Source organism: Gorilla gorilla, chromosome 8 (assembly GCF_029281585.2).
Source record: "Gorilla gorilla gorilla isolate KB3781 chromosome 8, NHGRI_mGorGor1-v2.1_pri, whole genome shotgun sequence".
Taxonomy (NCBI): Eukaryota; Metazoa; Chordata; class Mammalia; order Primates; family Hominidae; genus Gorilla; species Gorilla gorilla.
Genome location: NC_073232.2, coordinates 90,958,615 through 90,981,828, shown reverse-complemented (window position 1 = coordinate 90,981,828; position 23,214 = coordinate 90,958,615). Strand labels below are relative to the sequence as shown.

The 23,214-nt window shown below is 36.6% G+C and overlaps 1 protein-coding gene across 3 annotated transcripts in view; it reads right to left on the bottom strand.

Moving 5' to 3' along the window:
- Window positions 1–23,214, bottom strand: part of MPP7 (MAGUK p55 scaffold protein 7) — a 259,047-nt gene that overhangs the window by 58,354 nt on the left and 177,479 nt on the right. For all 3 annotated transcript variants that reach the window (XM_004049214.5, XM_055352420.2, XM_055352422.2), the window contains exons 6-11: window positions 22,566–22,697; window positions 16,016–16,097; window positions 15,050–15,135; window positions 11,619–11,693; window positions 11,219–11,415; window positions 10,677–10,741 (exon numbers count right to left, since the gene is read on the bottom strand). In XM_004049214.5, coding sequence (XP_004049262.1) covers window positions 10,677–10,741; window positions 11,219–11,415; window positions 11,619–11,693; window positions 15,050–15,135; window positions 16,016–16,097; window positions 22,566–22,697 — 637 coding nt within the window. The remainder of the gene's footprint in view (window positions 1–10,676; window positions 10,742–11,218; window positions 11,416–11,618; window positions 11,694–15,049; window positions 15,136–16,015; window positions 16,098–22,565; window positions 22,698–23,214) is intronic.

The following is a 23,214-nucleotide window of genomic DNA, read 5'->3' as shown; positions in this document are numbered from 1 at the left end:
ATATTTGGGGCTGTTCAGTCAATGTTTACTTAGGAGGAGGCTGTGGGAATAAGAAGTCATAAAAAAGCATAAACAAAAAGTGGCCAGTCTCGGTCGCTCACACCTGTAATCCCAGCATTTTGGGAGGCCGAGGCGGGCAGATCGCTTGAGGTCAAGAGTTTGAGACCAGCCTGGCCAACATGGCGAAACCCTGTCTCTACTAAAAATACAAAAATAAGCCAGGCGTGGTGGTGGGTGCCTGTAATCCCAGCTACTCAGGAGGCTGAGGCAGGAGAATCACTTGAACCCAGGAGGCAGAGGTTGCAGTGAGTCGAGACTGTGCCACTGCACTCCAACCTGGGCAACAGAGTGAGACTCCATCTCAAAAACAACAACAACAACAACAAATAAGCAGAAAGTTGTCGGGAAGAAAAAGGTTATTTAGAAGTGTTGATTAATTCACAATTAACTAGGTAATTAGAAAAGTCCAGATGCCATTAATTGTGTAAAATTGCTTAGTGCCAATAGGATGCTTTTCCACCCTCTATCAAAAATTATACAATTATTTTTATCTTATATCAAAAATATAAATTAGATTAATATAAAGATAGGGCATCTGGGAATGTTTCTGGAATATAATAACCAAAGCACACTAGGAAACCCATTGTGTCCAGCCCATTGAGCCTGTGTAACGTGAAGGTGCATGCCACCCCCACCGAATCTCAGAGCATGCGAGTGCAAATGCGCTCATTTCAGATAAAATGAGGTAATGACTTCGAGGAAAGCAACAGAAAGAAAGAGATCCTCCTCCGTGGCCAAGTGCTCACCTATATAGGTTCCACTGTTGTTACCAGCATAGTCAGCATCTTCTGGATGGAGTGTAAAAGCATACAGAACAAAAGCCAAGAAATAAAGCAGAACAGTTAGAAGGCCAGCCGCAGATGCAAAAAAAAAAAAAAAAAAAAAAAAAAAAACCACTTAAAACAATTAGGTAAAGCACAGCATAGAACAGCCCTTGCAATGCCACTCTTAAACATAAAACAGTTTGTTTTATATTTAAGTTTAAAGTGATATTTTGAAACATCATGCAGGGTTTTTTTTAATTCCCCCAACTTTCTTCAGTGGTTTCTTGATGCAGTTCCAAGAAAATTATACGAGACTTGTCTGAGAGGTTCCTATTTTCTTCTTTTTTTTTTTTTTTTGAGATGGAGTCTCACTCTTTTGCCCAGGATGGAGTGCAATGGTGCAATCTCGGCTCACTGCAACCTCCGCTCCTGAGTTCAAGCGATTCTCCTGCCTCTGCCTCCTGAGTAGCTGGGATTATAGGCATGCGCCACCACACCCGGCTAATTTTTGTACTTTTAGTAGAGACAAGGTTTTGCCATGTTGGCCATGCTGGTCTCGAACTCCTGACCTCAGGTGATCCGCCCACTTTGGCCTCCCAAAGTGCTGGGATTACAGGCGTGAGCCACCATGCCCGACCTATATTTTTAAAGTTAAGAAAATGATGCCACTTGATCCCCCAAAGTACATTTATTTTTGTAAATCAGGCTCTTAGATAATAGGTAAAAATACAGCACTTATTTTGGCTCATTGGATTAGACAGAAAGGTTATGATGAAAATATGTCCTTTCTATTGATAAGAAGAGATTTCATGTTGGGAGTAACAGGGGAATGAAATATTGCTATTTCTTTTAAAGAACTGATAAAAACATTTGTAAAGTAAGCAATGTACTAGTATTTTTAAGTCACATGAATACTAGGCTATACATATCTTAAAAACTTTATTTAAGTAGTGGGGTACTTAATATTTTAGGCCTCTTTCTTGTGGAACTAGCAGCATAGACTGCACAGAAATCAAATAATTGAGAAGGTTCCCCTAGATCCTACATCAAAATACGCCTGTCAATACATTTGAATAATACTGTTTATTTCATTCACATTTAAGACTACTGACAGAATAAAAATATAATGTATTATTTCAGATTACATTCTATATTTCTGCTGCATAAAGCAAAAAAAATGCATATTTCTTTCTAAAACAAAGTGCAACCACAATTTTTGGTATTGTAACGTCAAGATGGAAGTTTGGATGCACAACAGAGTACATTTGTAAGTTGATTGTTATATTCAATTTAATCCTACATATATGTGCACTAAATAAAATGACTAGACTATGCAGGGTAACTTATTATACATGTACCTTTAATTTCCTCTGAGAAGCACAAAGAAAATGAGAAAGGAAATGATTAAATGTGCAGAAAATACCATTAGAATAGGAAGATGTTGCACCCAAAGGAAAAAAAAAATCCACCTACCACACTCAACTGTTTCCTCATCTTAGCAAAGCCAAAGGAAAAAACAAATGTATTTTAAATGTTTCAAAATTATCAGTCAACAAATAAATAGAATTTATGAAAAACTACATTTTAGGCTGCACTGCAGCCTTGTTTTAAAAAGAATGCATACACTTAAGTTGTCAAAACACAGTCCTTACATAGCTTATTAAATAACCAAATGGGAAAAATAACCAGAACAAAAACCTTCAGCATTTTTTTCAAAATGATGTCTTTAATAAGGGGATTATATTTATTTTCATAGAACAGTTTTGTTTGTAAATCAATCTGTTCAACACTTAAAAGAAATTTCTCGATAAAAATAGTGGAAAGAAAAAAGGATATTAGAAACAACAAATTTTATCCTTAACATATCTAAATATCCTGTAAATTTAACAATAACCTGACAATTATCAATGTTATACACATATCAAATGAGTTATGCAGAATCATTTATTTTTATTCTGTCTATATTATCTGATGAAAGGTATTTTAGAAAGTAATCCTAAACTCTTCCTAAATTACTAATAGGATATCAATTTAAAAGTTAAATGTGACTTCAGAGACTCGCTTTCAGTTAAGGGTGGAAAAAATACTGGCAATATTACAGAGGCAAATCTAACTATGAGTCAAGGAACAAAGCATTTCACTACAATGACCTCAGAGCAAACAGGAGTGATCAGAACAGTTCTCCCCTCATCCATCCAAGCTACAGAATAGCGGCCAAAGAAAACACTTCCAGGAAGGTGTATACCACTGTATTTTTATTTTTCAAACACCTATGGATCCTTAAACTATGTTGGCTTGGTTTGACCAGTATTAGCAAATATCGCAAGCAAATCATTATTATCATTCAGGCTCGTGCTTTGAATCACCCAAGTTGTGACTTTAGTTAAGCACATGTCTTAGTAACTCTGACCTGTCACGCGCATCTAAAGCAAATGGTTAGAAAACAAGAAATAAACGATATGATGTGGCTTAGGCAAACAGCTAGGCATGATGGACATCGGATGGGTCACTTTGAAATCTCAGGTACTCCATTATAAAGTGGGATGTTAAACATAGAGTCTATTTTTTTATAGGACCAATGGGATAGATTAAATACTACACCCTCGATTAAAGACTTAGCGCCATGGAAATCAAATGATAAAAGCCATACCACAAAAACCAACAAAAAATTAAAACACCAATGCCAATCCACAAGAAAATCTGTAATTTATATCACATATAGTACATATTTCACATTCTAATAAAATGTCATGAATATGCTATAATTTGCAAAAGAATGTTTCTCCATAAAATTTTTAAGTAGAGAGAAAATGATATTTTTATATTACTGATATAACCACACACATATATTCAGTAGCAAGTATCATGCTTAATGAACATCCAGTAAGAAAAGGAAAGAAACAGAATTTCTCAGACTTAGCAAGTTTGAACGAAGAGGAAAAAATATATAAAACGTTGATCTCAGAAGAGAACTGGGATAGTCACATGATTATTACTATGTGGAAGGCACTGTTCTGTGTACACTACAATACACAAACTTATTTAATTCCCCAACAATCTATGAGTCCAGTACTATAATCCCCATTTTTTTTCAGGTAAGAAAGAACCCTATAGTGAATTCTCATAATTTTATGTTGCTTTAGCATCCATTGTGAATCCAGGCTTAACTTTCTCATATCAGAAACAGGGCTTAGTCGCCCTTGACATGGCTTCAAGCTCTCTGCCTCCTCCCACTTCCTCAAGGCAGCCCATCCAGAAATCTGCCTTATACAACTGCCTGCTGGTGACCACCTCACTATGGGACATACGGATACAGCCTATTTGACTCACTCCGTGACCCCTACACCCCACGTGGACCATGCAATTATGCTGCAGTGACCACCTCTCAGTCACAGCATAACTTCACGGAACTCATGCCTGCTTTCTTTACACCCACTATTTAGAACTCCCAGAAGGAAAGCTTGCTTGCGTAATGCCCTGGACCCCAGTGAAGGCTTTGGTCCCCCCATCTCTCTTGCTCCCCACACACTGGTTGAGTCTGCGTCCCAGACAACTCCCCTCTTCCTGTTGGCCCTGCGAGGTATACTGCTCTCCTCTCTGGGATCTGTGAGTAATACACTGCCTCTGCTATTTCATGCACCCCTACTATTTCACGTTGCCTCCTCTGTGTCTCACCTGCCCAGCACACCTGAATCTACAGTATTTCCTGGTCAGGGCATTCCTAGAGAGTGGCTATCTTGGTAGGAATAAACTGGAAACAGGTCAGACAAGAGCCCCAAGAGTGTCTGTCAATATAATCAAGTCCTTATGAGAGAGGACATCTGGTCACAGGTGGACACTTAGGCATTAGGCCTTCCACCAGAAAGAAGCATCCCATGAAAGGCACACTGCAGACAGCCACGACCACCTCCCCTGCATCAGGGCAGGGCTAGAGTTTATAGCCACTCTCTAGAGAGAGCTCAAGAACTAATTAGAAAGAAAAAAAAATACAACACACTTGTCCATGTTAAAACTGGGATTTGGACCCATGCCATTTGGCTCGAGTCTGAGTTTTTAATTCAATGCTATGCTAATCATGACAAAATCATGTTTTGATTACTCAAGTCTCAGACTAGAAATGGGCAGGAGAGAGGTCGAGGGACATAATGTTTCTTACAAGTTTCCTATCGACTTAGCATGACCTCCCACGGCCCGCCATCCCTCCCCAAAGCTTCGGTATTCCAAGGGAGAGTCTCCTGCCAGGAGTGGCCAGGGAGGGCCAGCTCCTCTCTCCAGTGTTATCAAGAGTCCACCATCTGCTATCTTCAAGTACATTAGAGCAGGAGAGGAAAGTTAGAAAAGTCACAAAGGGGAGGCCAAGAAGATCTCAAAAAGACGAATGTGGCTGAGCACAGTGGCTCATGCCTATAATCCCAGCACTTTGGGAGGCCACAGAAGGAGGATCACTTGAAGCCAGCAGTTTGAGATCAGCGTGAACCACATAGTGAGAACCCATCTCCACAGAAAATTTTAAAAATTAGCTGGTAGTGGTGGCGCACGCCTGTAGTCCCAGCTACTCAGGAGGCTGAAGAGGATCACTTGAGCCCAGGAGTTCAAAGCTGCAGTCAGCTATGATGGTGCCACTGCACTCAAGCCTGGGCGACAGAGTGAAAGCCTGTCTCAAAAAAAGGAAAACTTTTTTTTTTTCAAAGAGAAAGATAAATGTGCTGTCTTAAGAGAATGAACTAGAAAGGTTCTGTGAAAAGCACGTGGTGAGTCCTGCACACTGGGCAGTAGTAAACGTCCCATTCTGCTGGATGTCACTCTGCAAGGGACATGTGTGACACTCCTGACAAGTGGAGAAACTGTGTCTATATTAGTGTGCTATTATTCACATGGGCAAGGTTAAATCCCCATACTAGAAACCACTTTCCTAAATTCCCCACCGCCTACCGCAATCCCTCCTAAAAGTCTGCAATAATCCGCAACCACAGATCAGACCCCTAAGAGTTAACCAATGCTTTCTAACCTGCATGGCATTGAGTCCCCAGGACAAAATACAAGAGACAATAGGGCTGAGAACCCTTCCAATGGAAAGACTAGAAGCATCTACTCTGATAGTGTTTGAGAAGCAACATCTTGGGGAATCTGAGGAGAACACAGTTCACTGAGACTGAGTGTGAGCAGTAACAGTTAGAAGGTTCTTCACCTCAACCATCTTGCGATTTAAGTGATCAGATATGAAATTTACAACTTAGTGCATCTACACCTCTTTCCACCCAAACTCTGAACTCTGGCATCTTCCAGATAGTACTAGTACTAGGGGAAAAATACGTTAGGCTGTTTTTTTTTTTTGAGATGGAGTTTTACTCTTGTTGCCCAGGCTGGAGTGCACTGGCACAATCTCGGCTCACTGCAACCTCTGCCTCCCAGGTTCAAGCGATTCTCCTGCCTCAGCCTCCCGAGTAGCTGGGATTACAGGCATGCGCCACCACGCCTGGCTAATTTTTTTGTATTTTTAGTAGAGACGGGGTTTCACTATGTTGGTTAGGCTGGTTTCGAACTCCTCACCTTGTGATCTGCCTGCCTCGGCCTCCCAAAGTGCTGTGATTACAGGCGTGAGCCACTGTGCCCGGCCAATGTTAGGTATTTTTTAAAACCCACGTGTTTCTGTTTATACAAGACCCCACCAATATTAAGAAAATGTTTGACAATGTTTTAGACATACAAACTTCATGTAACAACATAAGCAATGTATTTGTTTCTGAATTAACTTTATGTATGAAAACAACAAATAAAATTACTTAAGAATCCAGGAAGAAGCAGCTTACTCAACTTGAAAAGCTTTATTACAATGACTTGTAGCGTCCTGTGATATATTATTCCTAAGTGTTAACACATTCCAAAATACCGGTACCGTGTGCAGTGAATTCGTTATTTTACTCAATGCTTAAATTCTTTTTTGCCTATTGTGATTATCAGCTGACAAATGTTTGCCTTTGAATGAACTAAGTTACACCTTGCTTAAATGGATACCCTTTGGCTTCAGTTAAATGTTTTCTTTTTACCTGTATAATAATAATCATGACTGGTTAAAACAAATTCTACAATAAAATATTTTGTGTTTTCCTTCTAATCTTTAAATGGTTGAAAAATTGTACATTCTTGTTTCTTTGACTGCAAGAATTTTTTAAGAGTTATTGTGTAAAACAAAAATTTTGAATTAAGGTTATTCAGTCAGCAATATTAGAAACTTTTAGGTTCTTATATTTTGATAACTAAAAAAAGGAACACTATAAAAACTCACACTTGAATATTCTGTTGTAAAATACACTACCTGGATAACAGCTTTTTCTTACTCCTTTCTGAAGACAATATATACTGGATTTAAATATTTAATATAAATCACATCCTACTGAAGTTAAATTAATTTGATGTCATTAGGAAGACAATTCTTAACTTGTATTTAGATTTCAATAGAAAAGCAACAAACAATACCACAAATGAATTCATATTTCTTTCTTAACGGTTAGGTAGTACATGCAACCAAACTATAAAAATAAGTTTTAGGCAGAAAATTAGAGTACTTTAAATTATATTGACACAAGAAATGCAAGCTGCCAAGTTTCTGTCATGCAAAAGTACTCCTACATTCTATCTGAGACATAAGATTCACTTTTACTCATTTCCAGAACACTTAAGCTACATCTTTTATATAATAATCTAAAAGCTGGTCATATAAAAGAAAATCTATCAGACTTTGAGGCCTGCTTTTCTCTCTGCATTACTAATATAAATCCATTATGTGGGAACCTATCATTAGATGATGGAGAGAGAGGGAAACAAATTTCCATTACAAATATCTTTGTTCGGTAAGCAATTCTTCCAAAAAATAGGGGGAGGAGACAAGTCCTTATATCCAGCTACTTAAGACTTAGAAATATTTTAGGTTTAAGCGGTCATGTTTTAGTTTTCAGGAATTTTTTAAGAGGTAAATTATTTTTTTGTTTGAAAAGCCTTTTTATTCTTCTGGGTTTGTATTAGATACACAAAGATTCTTTAGGGGAGGACATAACCAAGCAACAAAGATGAATATGACTTGCACTTATGAATTTTGCATAAGGAGGCTAGTTTTAAAGCCTAAAGAGGTTGTTATTATCATGGCTCCTGATTTTACTTACCTTGGAGCCAAGAACTAGAGCTCTAGCACAAATGTAAGTGCAAAGATGCAAAGATAATAAGATTGGGATGTGCCCTTCCTTATTTACTTCTATGTTGATATTAACTGAAACCCTATAGTTCCAGAACCAGCTTCCATGAACTTTTCCTCCATGCAAACTCAAGTTATGGTGATACACTACAAATGAAATAAAAAGCAAAATAAAGATTTAAAAAAGAGTAATACGAGCAATCACTTTGTGAAAAAAGTTAACTGGCTAATTTCATAAATGGTATTACGTGACTAAATTCATTATTTCAAATCCTATATTTGCAATTTCCTCCTAGATGTTAAGTACACTTGTAAAAATTAGTGGATAAAGTTTTTATCACTTTATTTTTAAAATAAATTTATAAACATTGACATGATAGAATTATTCTTCCTTTATAAATTTTAATTGAATCAGAAACTTTTTTTACAACCCTATTCTATTAATATTCAAAATCATAAAAACAAAAGATTTTATACCAACTTGCTGTTTTTCTTCATAGCATTTTCCTATAATTCAGCAAAGGGCATGATAACGTAAGTTTCCTATTCCAAAACCCTAAGTACAAAATATTGAAATCCAGAAAGTAGTGGATCAGATGGCCTTTACAAGTTTTAGTTAGGTAAAGAATCATCATCAAAACATAGGTTAAAGTGTTTTTAAATGCCATTTAAAATGTTCAGAATCAATACAATGATTTACGCATAACTTTTAACTTTATGTGAGACAATATTCAAGGAAATTTCAAGTAGAATTTCAATTCTTTGAGAATAAAGACATTAGCTGCCTATTTAATTGTCACAGAAATATATTGTCTCTCTGAACAACTCCATATCTGTTATATGTTTATGATTTAATAAGGATAATTTTGACCAGATTTATTTGAAAATAAATAACATATATAAAAACAAACAATGCGTCTCGCAGTGAATCAAACTCTAGTTTAATAAGAGAGACAGAGAGAGAGGAGAAAGAAACAGAGGAGGACCAGCAAACATTTCTGAATGGTATTCAAGAGGCAGAAAAAGCCAAAAAAAAAAAAACAAAATTAGTCAAATGAGGACATTTCAGTAAAGGTAAATGCTAGAATAAATATTTATTAGATCCAAATATTGAAGTATTAACATAAAAAAGAAATTATGCAAATCAACATACAAAAGGACTCCGTTACAATTAATACTTCTACATACACACACAAACACACATACCCCCACACACACCTCACCTTCATATGCATCTATACAGAAATCAGTTTGAAAGAGCTATTAAAAAGCAACATATCCCTTTTGTATAGTTCTTTTAAAGAAATACATATACACTTATCAAAAATTTTCAATCAATGAAAATTTATAATAATATCAAACTGTACATTTCTAAGTTGCCTAGGACTGAAAAAGAGTTGAGTATGGATCCAGATTCGAGTATAATTACATTTATTTCATCTTTAAGTGACACATATCTTATCCCACATATACCAAATATATTAGAAATGTGTAAGCCTCCTATTTAAAAATCCCTTTGAGAGCCAGTCAGGCAAGGAGCCTCAAAGCTCCTTTCTGTTAGTGAGTTGGCCAGTGAAAAGTCATCACACTTAAGAACAGTGCAATATTCTCATGAAAGCTTTAAGTTTTCTGATGTCAGAAGACTTGTAGCATTCTGTGACAAGGGTTTTTTTCCTTGTGCCTAGACTTAATGTAGCAAGGACAAGCAGGCTTTTGAATCAGTGCTCCACTTTAAGCATTTGCCTGCTTGTGAGATTTATACTCGACTACAGTTTGGCTTCCTTCTAATGTGATTCCTGGGCTATATGCTTCTGCAAACTGACAGAAATCACAGGAGATGTGAAAAATGCAACAATACTAAAAACAGATGTTGGTGTAAAATTCCAGGGCCATTTATTTGGTCATTTCGCTGTTCAATGTACAGTTTCTATGCTAAAAACAAAGGGTTGGTTTTTTCCTCTTAAAATACCTAGAACCATGAAACATCTAGGCGAGGAGGAACAGGGAATTTATGGGATGCAGACTTGAAGAGCTGGGTGGTGGGAAATAAAGAAAAGCTGACAGAAGGTTAGGCTGAAAGAGAAAAAAAAGTACTTAAATGCACACTATGTTTTTCAGTAGTCATACAGTAGCCATCCTTTGTCTTTCTCTCATTTTCTTTTAATCTAGTCTGGTAATAACTCCAAAGGGATAGGCTTAAAGGTCAGAAGTATTATGATCTGGGGATAAGAAAGGAATTAAGAACAATTGGTCTTGAGCACAATCACTTTTGTACCCAAGAAAATGGTAGATTTTTTTTCTCCCTAATCTTTACCAAGAAATACCTAACCCAAACTTCCTGGCTTTGAAGAAGTAAGAGCTGTATTTTAGGTGACATTTAATAAAATAACTATATTTGGAAACCAAAGACAGTAGTAGTAGTAGTCACTTTCTTAAAGAGTGAGTCATGGATTTATTATTAACAACCTCAACCACCCCTTTCCTCAAAAGATTCATGTTAATATTCCAAATATGAATCTCATATTTGTTTGTTCCTGAGAATTGATGATCCCAAAGTTATTGCTAGGGTAATAGGACCCTTTGTTCTGCCACGAGCACCTGCTTTAATAGTCAAAAATAAACATCAGGGTTTGGTTTCTCTGCATTCTTATTAACAAACTTACATGATTTCCTGTTGGAAACTTTCAGGGGCTGAACCAATATTTCTGGTCGTCTCAAAGCCAATCTCCTGGGAGAAAGAAGGTCAACATACCTATCAGTTTTCAGCACAGGTCCGAGGTGAATACAATATCAAAATATTTAGTCTTAAGAAAAAACTTAAAGGTTAGAGAAAAAAATGAATGTAATGCAATAGATTCAAATTAAGAAACAAATGACCCACTTTCAGATTTTTGTAAATTATCTTCCCTCCCTCCAAAACCACTGGTCTTTTTTTTTCCACCTTTCATATCAACATGGTTTCAAGATATTAATGTGCTATTTTCCATTTGCTTCATAACAAAAATCTAATATGACCCAGTACTGTCATATTATTTTTGGTCATTCATCACACTTAGTTAGACAAAACAGAAATCCAAACCCACGGGATAAAAAATTCTAAGGCAAGGTTTTATAGCATATTTTATCACATCAATGCTAGAATGATATTTTGCAGAGAACAAAAGGTCAGCTGGAGAAAAGCCATTATTATGTACCAGCAGCTCACCTTTCCTGGAAATGCTTTGAGGGGATCAAGCCTGCCCTGGGGTTGGCATCAGCTTCGTGTTTCGCTTGCCACCAAGTTGCATCATCTTGGCTCATAATCTGAAGAATATCTCCCTTTTTGAAAGAAAGCCCAGCTTCCTTACATGGAATTGCCTTATCCTCATTAGGATTATAGTCAAAGAGGGCTTTGATAAACATCTGGAAGAAAAGTTTCATTAAAGATGAATAAAGATAAAAAATAAACGTGAAATGGCCTATATTCTCCTAACTCCGACTCCAAACATAATAATTTTAAAACTGGAATATTGAAAGAAATATGTTGTGACAAAGTGGATATGTGTTGGATGGCAAAACATGACTTCCCTCCCACGCACGAAGAAATGTTTTTAAGCGATAATTACCTTGCCTTCTTTTGATGGTGTCTCCTCTTTGCTGCCGGGTATAATCTTAAATGTAATTGCTCCCTGAGACTGAGCCTGGTATCAGATGAAAGAAGGAGTTATAAGAAAACCAGACCCAAGGAAGAATAAGGTAAAATAGGTAGAAAGTGAAATGCATCTGAAAATTTACAAGCTTGGGGCTTCTACTCTTAGATAGACTAAACGGAGGAAACTATTTTTGTAGAAATTCCTGTAATGTGAGAAAGAAAACTCTGAAGTTTGTAGAATAAGTTAAAAAACATTAACTCCTAAATCCACTTTTACTTCCTGTGTACTTTCAAGCTGTCAAGTAAATACATTCCCATCCAAGTTTCTTCGAAATAGAAACACATAAAATATGCACAACACCTTAAATAAACACAGTATTCAATGACTAGAATAGATAATGTATAAAGGTCTGGGTGCAGTGGCTCGTGTCTGTAATTCCAGTGTTTTGGGAGGCAAGGTGGCAGGATCACCCAAGCCCAGGAGTTCAAGACCAGCAATATAGCAAAACCCCTGTCTCTACAAAAAAAATTTTAAAGATTAGCCAAGCGTGGTGATGAAGCTAAGGCCTCTTGAGCCCAGGAGTTCAAGGCTGCAGTGAGCTGTGATCGCACCACTGCACTCCAGTCTAGGTGACAGAGCAAGACGCTTTTTATTTTTTTTTTTTAAAGAATAATGTACAAGGTTCAGACAGTTACATTTAAGTATCAGCATCCATGTTTTGGGGGACAAAACACCTATAATGTCAGTAGTGCAGTTATAAATACATGATTCAATTAGTGGCAATGCCCATCAGAAAAAAAAAAATAAAGAACATTCATATCTATTGTATTCTGGTGAGCGAGTAAAATATCCAACATAATAGATTAATTGAAAGATGAAAAGACTGAGTATCTATTCCAACTTCATTAAAATAAGTACCAGCACCCACAAGTTTTTGTTATCTCAGATAGGATTTCTCTTTAAATGTAGTCTGATGTCATTCTCTGTCTCTCTCTTTTTACCATGTATTGTAGCCATATTTAATTATGCCATTATTTCATATATGTTACTCCTGCTAATTTGTAAGCTCCATAAAAGCACTAAATACTTGGCACATTTGAAAGATATGAAAGGAAGGGGGGTAGGGCAAGACATATCTCTGAGTCTCACTATCTGTGGTGCACTGGTAAACCAGGACTCCATTTATTTAAAAAAAAAAAAAGGCTCTGATGTGTACTGTCTGTCAATTTCCATGGTATAAATACTTTCACTATAGTCAATTTCAATTCACCAGCATGAAGTTGCTGAAAGCTGAGTTGGGAAATGGTGCATCACACAGTCAGCTCTGGTGAGCCTTAAGAAGTCAGCTCTAGTGCAACACAGCAAGTTAAGTAAAATGGGATTCTGATAGTTTAAATAATAGAATTTTATAAAGGGTTGATTTATTTCAAAATGGTAATATCATTGCTATTGCTTATTGTAGAAGGCGCTCACAAATCTTATAAAGAATTCTCATACTGTAATACTGAATTGCATTGGTAGAGAGAAAACAAAAGTCTTTTCTATAATCTCCTCTTATTTTTCTAGTTTGTGTCTGTGTGTTTTTTTTTTTAAATCGATCTATGGTCCTTACAACAGTGTCATTTAATAAGGACTCAATTGTTATTACTATTACTGCTGAGCCATATAGGTCTATCTCTCATTGTCATTGCCTCACAATAATCTAGCATATGGATGAATGATTATTTGATCAACGCAACTTTCTAGGTAGTTTCCGAATATTTTTGAAAAATTTTGTTTATACACATTTACCAAATTATTGCTTGAGGATTAACTTCCAACTAAAGGGTATGCACATTTAAAATTTTGATAGTTTCAGATCTCAAAAAGTTCTACTAACAATTTATCCCATCCCCAAATCATATAAATATACCTATTTTCCTATACCCTGACCAACTCTAGGCATCATCAAGCTTTCCAATCTCATATCCTGAAAATGCTTTGAGGGGATCAAGCCTGCCCTGGGCTTGGCATCACCTTCGTGTCTCCAGACATCTATGTTTTCTTTTGTAAAGTATTTGTCCATATGCACTGCTGATTTTTCTGTAAATGTTTTTCTTATTGATTTTTATCATCTCTATATATTTTGAAACATTAGCCTTTTATTATATATATTGAAAATATTTTTCATACAATCTCATTTGTCTTTGATGTTTCTTTATGGCACCTTTTCTCTATAAAGAAAGTTTTGAATTCTAGTAGACACATCTGTTATTTTTCTATTTGACTTTCATATCAAGGTTAAAAAATCTTTTTCTACCTTATAATTATAAAAATTGTATATTACATTTTATTGTGCAATTTTTGGGTTTTTTTGCACTTATTTAATTTGTTGGGAATTTATTTTTATGTATTGTGTAAAACAAGGATTGACCTTATTTTTTCTGCGCCATTAACCTGATACCATCTATGAAATGTTCCACTGTTTTCCCACTGATTTAAAATGCCACCTTAACCATATACTAAATTTTCATATATACAGAGATCTGTTTTTGAGACACACTCAAACCTCTTCTAGTTGGTATAGGTTTCCAGTATGTTTTCACATATAAAAGAGAGTTTCCCTTCCTTTTATCTTACAAATGAACTTTAGAATTAATATTTCCAAGGCATAAAATAATTTTATTCAAGTGTCAGATTTCAAAAGACATCTAAATTAGTTTGACTAATTTGTATTCCTATGATCTATAGCATGGAATATGACTGTGTCAATGGGAGGAAGACAAAGATAAATGCATCACCAGCCACAGTGTAGATGCCATCTGCTAAGTATAGACTTGGGACAGGGACAGGTACTAAACTCTTTTTTTTTTTTTTTTTTGAGACAAAGTCTTGCTATGACGCCCAGGCTGGAGTGCAGTGGTGTGATCTCGACTCACTGCAACCTCCATCTCCTGGGTTCAAGCGATTCTCCTGCCTCAGCCTCCCAAGTAGCTGGGACTACAGGTGACTGCCACCACGTGCAGCTAATTTTGTTTTGTATTTTTAGTAGAGATGGGTTTCACCATGTTGTCCAGGCTGGTCTTAAGCTCCTGACCTCAGGTGATCCACCTGTCTCAGCCTCCCAAAGTGCCGGGATTACAGATATAAGCCACCACACTCGGCCCTAAAACTCTTTATATATACTATCTCATTTAATCCTCACAACACTCCAGATGGATAGTTACCTCTTATTCTCATTTTGTAAATGAAAACACTGAGGCATGAATAGATTAAAGTATTTTCCAAGAACACACAGAGATTAAGTGTTCGAACCCTGCACTGCTTAATACAAATCCTGTCTATGTCAAACCAAGTCTAAAAGTCTGAAATACAGTGATTCGATTTTATTTTTATTGTACCTTTAAAAGAAATTTACAGCTTACCAAAATCTGTATTATTTCCTCAGGCCTTTTATCCTCCACTGGTATCCCGTTGACTTCCCTAAGTTCATCACCAACATGAATAAGACCTGAGAAATAGGAGATTTTGTAAATTAGCAGTGTTACCCACAACCGAAACTGTAATTTGCAGCTGTTTCCATAAGTAAAGCATTGTTAGGTTCCCTTAATACATGTAACGATTGGAAAGGAGACCTTCACACGTCTCAGGTTTCAGCCTCTATGCCTCTCCATAGCAGTGACTCAAAGACCACAACATAGTAATGCTGGCCAAGAAATGGTAACAGGAGCTTGGTCTTTGTCTAGAAATGCACATTACTGATATCTTATACTAATATACTAATAAAATAATTTTTATTTATCTTAAAGGCTGCATGCTCTTAGCAGTACTTTTCAATTGAGAAACACAGAAACAAGATTTTTTTTTTTTTTTTTTGAGATGGAGTCTCGCTCTGTCACCCAGGCTGGAGTGCAGTGGCACAATCTCGGCTCACTGCAACCTCCGCCTCCCAGGTTCAGGAGATTCTCCTGCCTCAGCCTCGCAAGTAGCTGATACTACAGGTGCCCGCCACCACACTTGACTAATTTTTTTTTTTTTGTATTTTTAGTAGAGACAGGGTTTCACCGTGTTAGCCAGGATGGTATTGATCTCCTGAACTCCTGATCCACCCGCCTTGGCCTCCAAAAGTGCTGGGATTACAGGCGTGAGCCACCACGCCCGGCCCACAAGTTTTAAGATAGCTTTGGATGCTTGTGTACAAGAAGACCATAGAGTAATGTTTATCTATCATTTATTTAAATAGGCTCTCACAATTCAACACAGAGAAAAATCTCTTATTACTTGTTCTGCTGTATTAGATCCAAAGATGGTTATCCTCTTAGTTATCTACTGGAAATGCTACACACGAAACACGTGATTAGTCTGTACTTGGTTAACATTTAAAGTCTCACCACTTCTATCTGCAGCTCCTCCTCTCATGATTCTGGCCACAATGATCGCCCCGGTCTGCTCATCCTTCTTAATGGTAGCTCCCTTTTAAGACAAAAACAAAAAGCATTTGTGGGTAAATGTGTGTACTGGGTGTTAGAAAAGGAGGAGATAAGGACATTCATCTGAAAAAAGAGAAAACAACTACAAAAACAAAAAAAAAGAAATGAGGCAGGAAAAATAGACATCATGCCATTTGTCTTACAATGTCTATTCTCATGACTAAATAGAGGAAATTCTATCTACATAGCATCAAAGGGTTTCAGCCCAATTTAAGTCTTCAACCTCTTCAAAACTGTGTAAAATAAACATATCTTCTTTCCATTATAAAAATACCTTGTATTTGAATGCTGTTTGGTTTTTATCCTTTTAAAGCAATTCTTCATTCATTTCATCCTTATAGTACCGCACCAAGAAAGTGAAATAGTGACAATTACACTAATAGACAAAAGATTCTATATGTTAAAAAACTAAAACCCAGATCATCTGACTTTTAGTTAGTTCAGTGATCCTTCTATCACCCTCAGTTATCATAGTAAAAAAATAAAAATTTAAAAATAAAAAAAAACTTGGGCGATAATTATAAAGAAAAAGAAAAAAAGTTAAAACCCAGAAATTAGTTATATTTGTTGCCTAAGTCTAAGACAAATGATTAGAAGAAAGCGCTCTTACTCCATGGTTTTAGTGAACTAGGATTGTACCTAGTACAAATAGAACTAAGTATTGGCATAAGATTAGGAAACAGTCTCAAAAAGAAGCCAAAAATTCTTCACTTACAGATACTCAGAAGCAAATTAACTGCTGCTTTGTAAGAACAACAGGCACAAGTGGTTACTTTGAAAGCCTTTCCATGACTTTCCTTTTAAGAATCTGGCATTGGTTTTGCAAAGCCATCCAACATTGCATAATACCGCTAAAAAGGTATGCTTTTCAGTGGCAGCAGAATTCATCCAAAAGAAGTGAAATTTTTCTCGAGTTTGTCAATAAACACATTTATATCATTAAAGAACAGATATGTAAACAAAGTAAAAGTCCATCTGTAATAAGTATCCTTTATCTGTAACTATCAGATACATAGTCAATAATACTAAAAAAGTCAAAGAACTAAGTGACAGGCATTTTATGGCATTTTTCATCACCTGTGCATGTATTCAAGGCCAGAGACTTGAATGAGCATCTCTCCATGGTCATAAAGCTTAGACTCACCAACTACTGGTATTTTCTGCTTTTATTTCAATTTCTAACTTGTTTCCAAAATGACTGGAAATGTAATATTCTCAATATAACTAATTAGTTTGATTAAATCAACTTTCATTTTCCTTAATGACATGTCTCAAATTTTCCCACCAAATATGCCCAACGGCAGAAAAGCCTAGTAATCTAAGTTTACTTATCCATAGTTTCTGGATGATAAACTGAATATTAAATGTTCGTAATTTGTCTAAGATCAGATAACTAGTATATAGAAAAATCAGGACTTGTTTAAGGTAATCTGACCAGAGACACAATCATTCATCTCAATCATCATCCAATACTGCTTAACCTCTATCTTCCCATAACCTTTTATTCATAAGTTCATTCTGTCTATGAGTTCATTACTCTTGGGGGAGATTGTCTCTAAAAGGGGGATCACCAATTCCTTCCCTCCTTGTATGTGCATGCCATATTCCCACATTAAGTGGTAAAAATGGTTTTGAGGCTTCAAAGGCTATAAGAAGATCTGTAGCTGCCACTTGGGCCTCTTGAAACACTTGCTCTATGCGAATCTCACTGCCATGTAAGAAATCATGACCACTGCTATGCTCTGAGGAATCCCAAGCTAGCCAAGTAAATGTAACAATTAGAGAAAGAGACACTTGGCCAGCCCCCAACCTTCCAGCTCCAAGCCCAGGTAACAGTTGTGTAAATGAAGGAGCCCTCAGTTCACTCCAGCCACCACCATCTGACTGTATGTATGAGGAACTCCAAGTGAGAAACTCCCAGCTGAGCTCATCAACCCCCAAAATAATATTGTTTTAGCCACAACATACAGCCGTGGTTTGTAACATAGAATTAGTTAAGTGGAACCAATCTCTCTCTGTACTATGGACTGTACAGTTTTTCAGTATAGGGCTATCTAACCTGTTTGTTGTACTTAATGCTAGTTCCTTTGACTTATTCTGTATTAAATGAAGTTGACCAATGTTTATTGAGAACTTACTCTGTGCAAGGCACCGTTCTAAGGGCTTCTAATAAACTGATGAAAAAGAAAAAAATGTCAGCTTTCTCATCCCAATGGGGGAGACAAGACAATAAACAAGAGATGGAATAATTACATACATTATACAGTATGTTAGAGGGTTAGTCTGTTTTCACACTGCTAATAAAGACATGCCTGAGACTGGGCAATTTATGAAAGGAAGGTTTAATGGACTTATAGTTCCATGTGGCTGGGGATGCCTCGCAATCATGGTGGAAGGCAAGGAGGAGCAAATCACATTTTACATGGATGGCAGCAGGCAAACAGAGAGCTTCTGCAGGGAAACTCCCGTTTTTAAAACCATCAGATCTCATGAGATTTATTCACTATCACAAGAACAGCATGGGAAAGACCTGACCTGTGATTCAATTATCTCCCACCAGGTCCCTCCCACGACACGTGGTTATTATGGGAGCTACAAGATGAGGTTTGGGTGAGGACACAGAGCCGAACCCTATCAGGTGGTAAACACTGTGGGAGTGTGAGGGGATGTAGGGTAGGAAATAGAAGACCAGGATGCCAGGGCAGGCAGAGGAAAGACAATGTGAAGACACAGGACTCACTGAGAAGATGATGTCTGAGTGAATAAAGACTGGACGGAGGTGAGAAGTTAGCCAATGGGAAGGAACAGAAGACACAGCCAGTGCAAAGGTGCCAAGGCGAAGGCTGTGAATAAAATGCTCAAGAGCGAGCAAGGCAGCCTGTGTGGCTGGAGCCCAGTAGCAGAGGAGCAGCAAGAGGAGATGAGGTAAAGGCAGAAGGGAGTCAGCTTCTGTGCTTTATGAGTCACTGTGAGGACAGTGGGCTTTACTCTGAATGAAAGAGGGAACATGCAAGGTTGTGAACAGCAGGAGGGGGACAACCTAGGAGGACCACTCCACCCACTGTGTTAAGAGTGAAGGATGGCAAGGGCTAAAGCAATGAAATTAATGAGAGGTTAATACAGGCTGGGGATCCCTTGTCTGAAACGCTTCGACCAGAAGTGTTTCAGATTCCAGATTTTCTCTTCAGATTTGGGCACATTTGCATTCTTATTGGTTGAGCATCCCAAATCCAAGAATATGAAATCTAAGAGTCTCCAATGACCATTTCCTTGGAGCTCATGTCTGCACTCAAAATGTTTCAGATTTTGGCACATTTTGGATTTCAGATCTTCAGATTTGGGATGCTCACTCTGCACAGTAATTCAAGGGAAAGATGATGGTGGCATGGATCTGACCGGCAGGAGTAGAGGTGATGAAAGGGGATCTGGATATATTATTGGTGGAGTCTAAAGGATTTAACAGATTGCCTATGGAATGCAAAAGAAAGAGAGGGATTAAAGATAGGCTCAACGTCTTTTGGCTGAGCAGCTGGAAGGATGGAATTGCCATCAACTAAAAGGGGTTAAGACAAGGGTGGAACAGATTTGGGGACAAAGATCAGCAGTTTATTTTTGGATATGTGAAAATTGAGATGTCTATTAGACCTCCAAATGGAGATAACGAATAGACAGACGGATATACGAATTTAAAGACTAGAAGAAAAGACTGGAAGAGAAATAACCTTGGGAGTCTCTGGCACATAGACGCTTTTTAAAGCCACGGGCAGAATAAAATCACTTTTGGAATGTGTAGATAATGCAAAGCACTCCAACGCATAAGGGTCTCATTATAGACAGAGATAAGTGCCCTGATAGAATCTTCTTGCTATCCCCTGATTCTACTTTGCTTGGAGGGTAAACTACAGACTTGAAGAACAATCTCTCACTTTCTACATGACACTACCACTTGAATCAATCTTCACTTTGAACCCTTCATTCTTGAAGACTTCTATTTCCATATTGTTTTCCAAACCTCTCTTATCACAATTGTTTGATGTATTCCCAGTGCAATATATTTCCATGAAAATAAGATCAAATCTCAAAAACACAGAGCACATTACACGTGATACTGTACAAAAGTCATCAATCCTATAGCATAGTCTGCCAACACAAAACAAATTAAAATTGGATCTAATATTTTAAAAATTACTTATTTTCCTACATAATTATTTTGAATTTATTCTACGTGATTTTGTTTTAAAAATAGAGTATGGAGAATTTCAAGTTAGATTGAAAAAATAAATTCTGGTCAGATTTTTCTTAATTATTAATTCTGTAAAATGGTTTATAAAAGGGGACTGCTTACTGGGTTATCATGATTTCCTTAAACAAAAAATTTATCTCCTATAGAATTGCCTGAATCCAGGAAGCAGAGGTTGCAGTGAGCCGAGATCACGCCACTGCACTCCAGCCTGGGCAAAAGAGTGAGACTCCGTCTCAAAAAAAAAAAAAAAAATTTACTTTATTTATTTCCTATAAACTGCCATATTGCAACGTCTCCTCAAGTAGGTGGCACAGTGAATTTCAGATTGAGCCTTTGAAACAAGTGTTTTTGAAGTGTGATCTACCAAAAACTTGCACCGAGAACATCTGAGACACTTTTCAAAATCAAGATTCCCAGGCACCAAAAAAACCCTCCTGATATAAATCCCTTGGGATTCAGCTCAGAAATCTGCATTGTAAGTAAGCATCTCAGGTCATTCTTCCAATACCAAAATCTGAGAACCACTGTTCTCAAGGAAGCAAGAGGACAGCCCATGCAAGTAACACTGAGCATTTAGGATCGAAATCTACTCACCAACAAACAGAATTTCATTTTCAAGGGATCTTGCCCCTTAAGTAATCACCCTTTTTCCTATCCATTATCTAATACCCACATAACCTGTGTTCACAGCCTGTTCTCTGAGGTAACCATTCTCTCCTTGAGCAGATGCAACCTAGCTTTTATAAGTATTAACTAGAATATAAATTCTAATATCTTTTAAATATTATATGGAATATATTCTAATATCTTTTAAATATTAGATAGAATATATTCTAATATTTACATAATGTTTGCATAATGCTTCAGAACTCATAAACCATTCCAAACACATTATATCTTAGCTGATGTTCAAAAACACTTGCAAAGAGGTACATTTCCTGATTTTCTGATACGGAACCTGAGGCTGAGATGGTGAGTGGTTTGCTCTATAGGACACAGGGCAAAGTGACAGGATCCCAACTCCCACTTAGGTCATCCAGTGCAAGCTCAGTGTTCATGTCACCACATTATGGATCCCAATAAACAAAATTGCATTTTTAGATAACACTGGTAACCTACCCCTTGGTTGCCAAACGTTACAGCCTTTCCTCATGAATCACTTGCCAAGCATTTCCTGACCATCCACTTGCTAGAATTTTATTTCAGCTTAGCTTCCAGCACTTTGCCTACTTCTGATTCTCATGACTGGGGCTCATTCTCCTAAAGATATCTTTGACTCTTAATCTTCTCTCTGTGTGTTTTTCATTGCGCTTTGACAGTCTTGTGGCTTCTCCAACAATTCCCCGAACTAACAAATGTCATTTGACTGATGTTAAATAACAAATTTGTTGAAAGTATTTTCTGTTCTTCTGGGTAGTGTATTTTTTAAACTTTAAATTTGTTCACACAATAATCTTACTTTACCTTAACAATAATTGCAAAGATAATACACTAATTATATATTTGAATGAGAAAAATTTCAAGACAAGTAATTCTATTCATTTGATTTCATATTCCAATATTTAAAATGACATTTTAAATCTTAATACTTTATTTAAGGAATAGCTAACAAATAATTTTGGAAATTTCTTCATTGCCATTAGAGGTTCTATTTTTCTATATTAAGCTTTTTTTATTTTTAAAAATAGAGCTACTTGGACATAAAATAAAATTAAATTAAACAAATTTAAGTTCCACGCCTCCTGACCAAATAAGATCTTCAAAAGATGTTTAACAAAGAAATTAGATGTTTACTTCACTGAGACTTCTCAAAAGTTTTGTTGGACCTGCTGTAAATTAGTTTAAATTCAAAAAGCAATTGAATTAAGTATATAAAATAACTTAAAGTTGCGTTCCCATAGACAATAGCAATTTTTTTAAGTTGTACCATGTAATCTCAAATCAGCCATGCTTGGTACATGTTACGCCTTCTTTCATAAATGTCAACAGGTTACATTTTCAAAATCACTGCTATTTAAATGTAGCCAATAAAATGTCTATTAACCTTCACTTTCATTTTTCAAAAGCATGTTCTTTAGACTTCAATGTTCCATTTCTTTTAAAGTTTGAGAACATAGAGGAAGCATATTTTAAAGAGTTATACATGGTATGCACCATCAGATTTGGCCCTATCATGGTATCTACTCATATCTGAGCACCAAAACTCACCAGTGGTTCTCTACTTTTGACCAGACGGATTATTTTTACTGAGTCTTCCTCATCGTCAATATCTTCAGGCATAGGAGGCAACACTGGGTCGTAATTCTTCTGAGCCACAGTATCATGTACAGAGAGCAAAGCCTGTAATATTCAAAGGTTGATTTAAATAAGTAAATATACATACTTATATATTATATGTAATATATATAAAATTTCAAACACATCAAACTATAAGGAAAATCAAAACAGTGTTACGGTTTTGACATAGTAGTGGTAATAAGACACTTACTTGAATAGGTGCCTCTTACAAATGGAATGGGAAACAGTGCTTGTCCAGAGAGCAGATAGCAGCTCTACTTAGCAGCCACCTCTGTCCCCAGTGTCACTGAAGTATGTAAAGAATCAACAAATAATCTCCTCTAAGTTGTACATTCTCTGGTTTATCCTTAAAAAGGTAGCAATTTGGGACAAGAGTGCGGGGGATGTTACTTTTGGGGGAAGCGAGAACATGAGGGCTAAAGATGCAATGTCAAATAGAGTCTGAGAATATTCTATATTTTGTTCTTTCCTACTATTTTTTCTCCTATTAGCAGAAAATACAATGATGATCAATATGACAGATTATTTTGTCTTTTTCCTCACTTTAATTGTGTGTGTA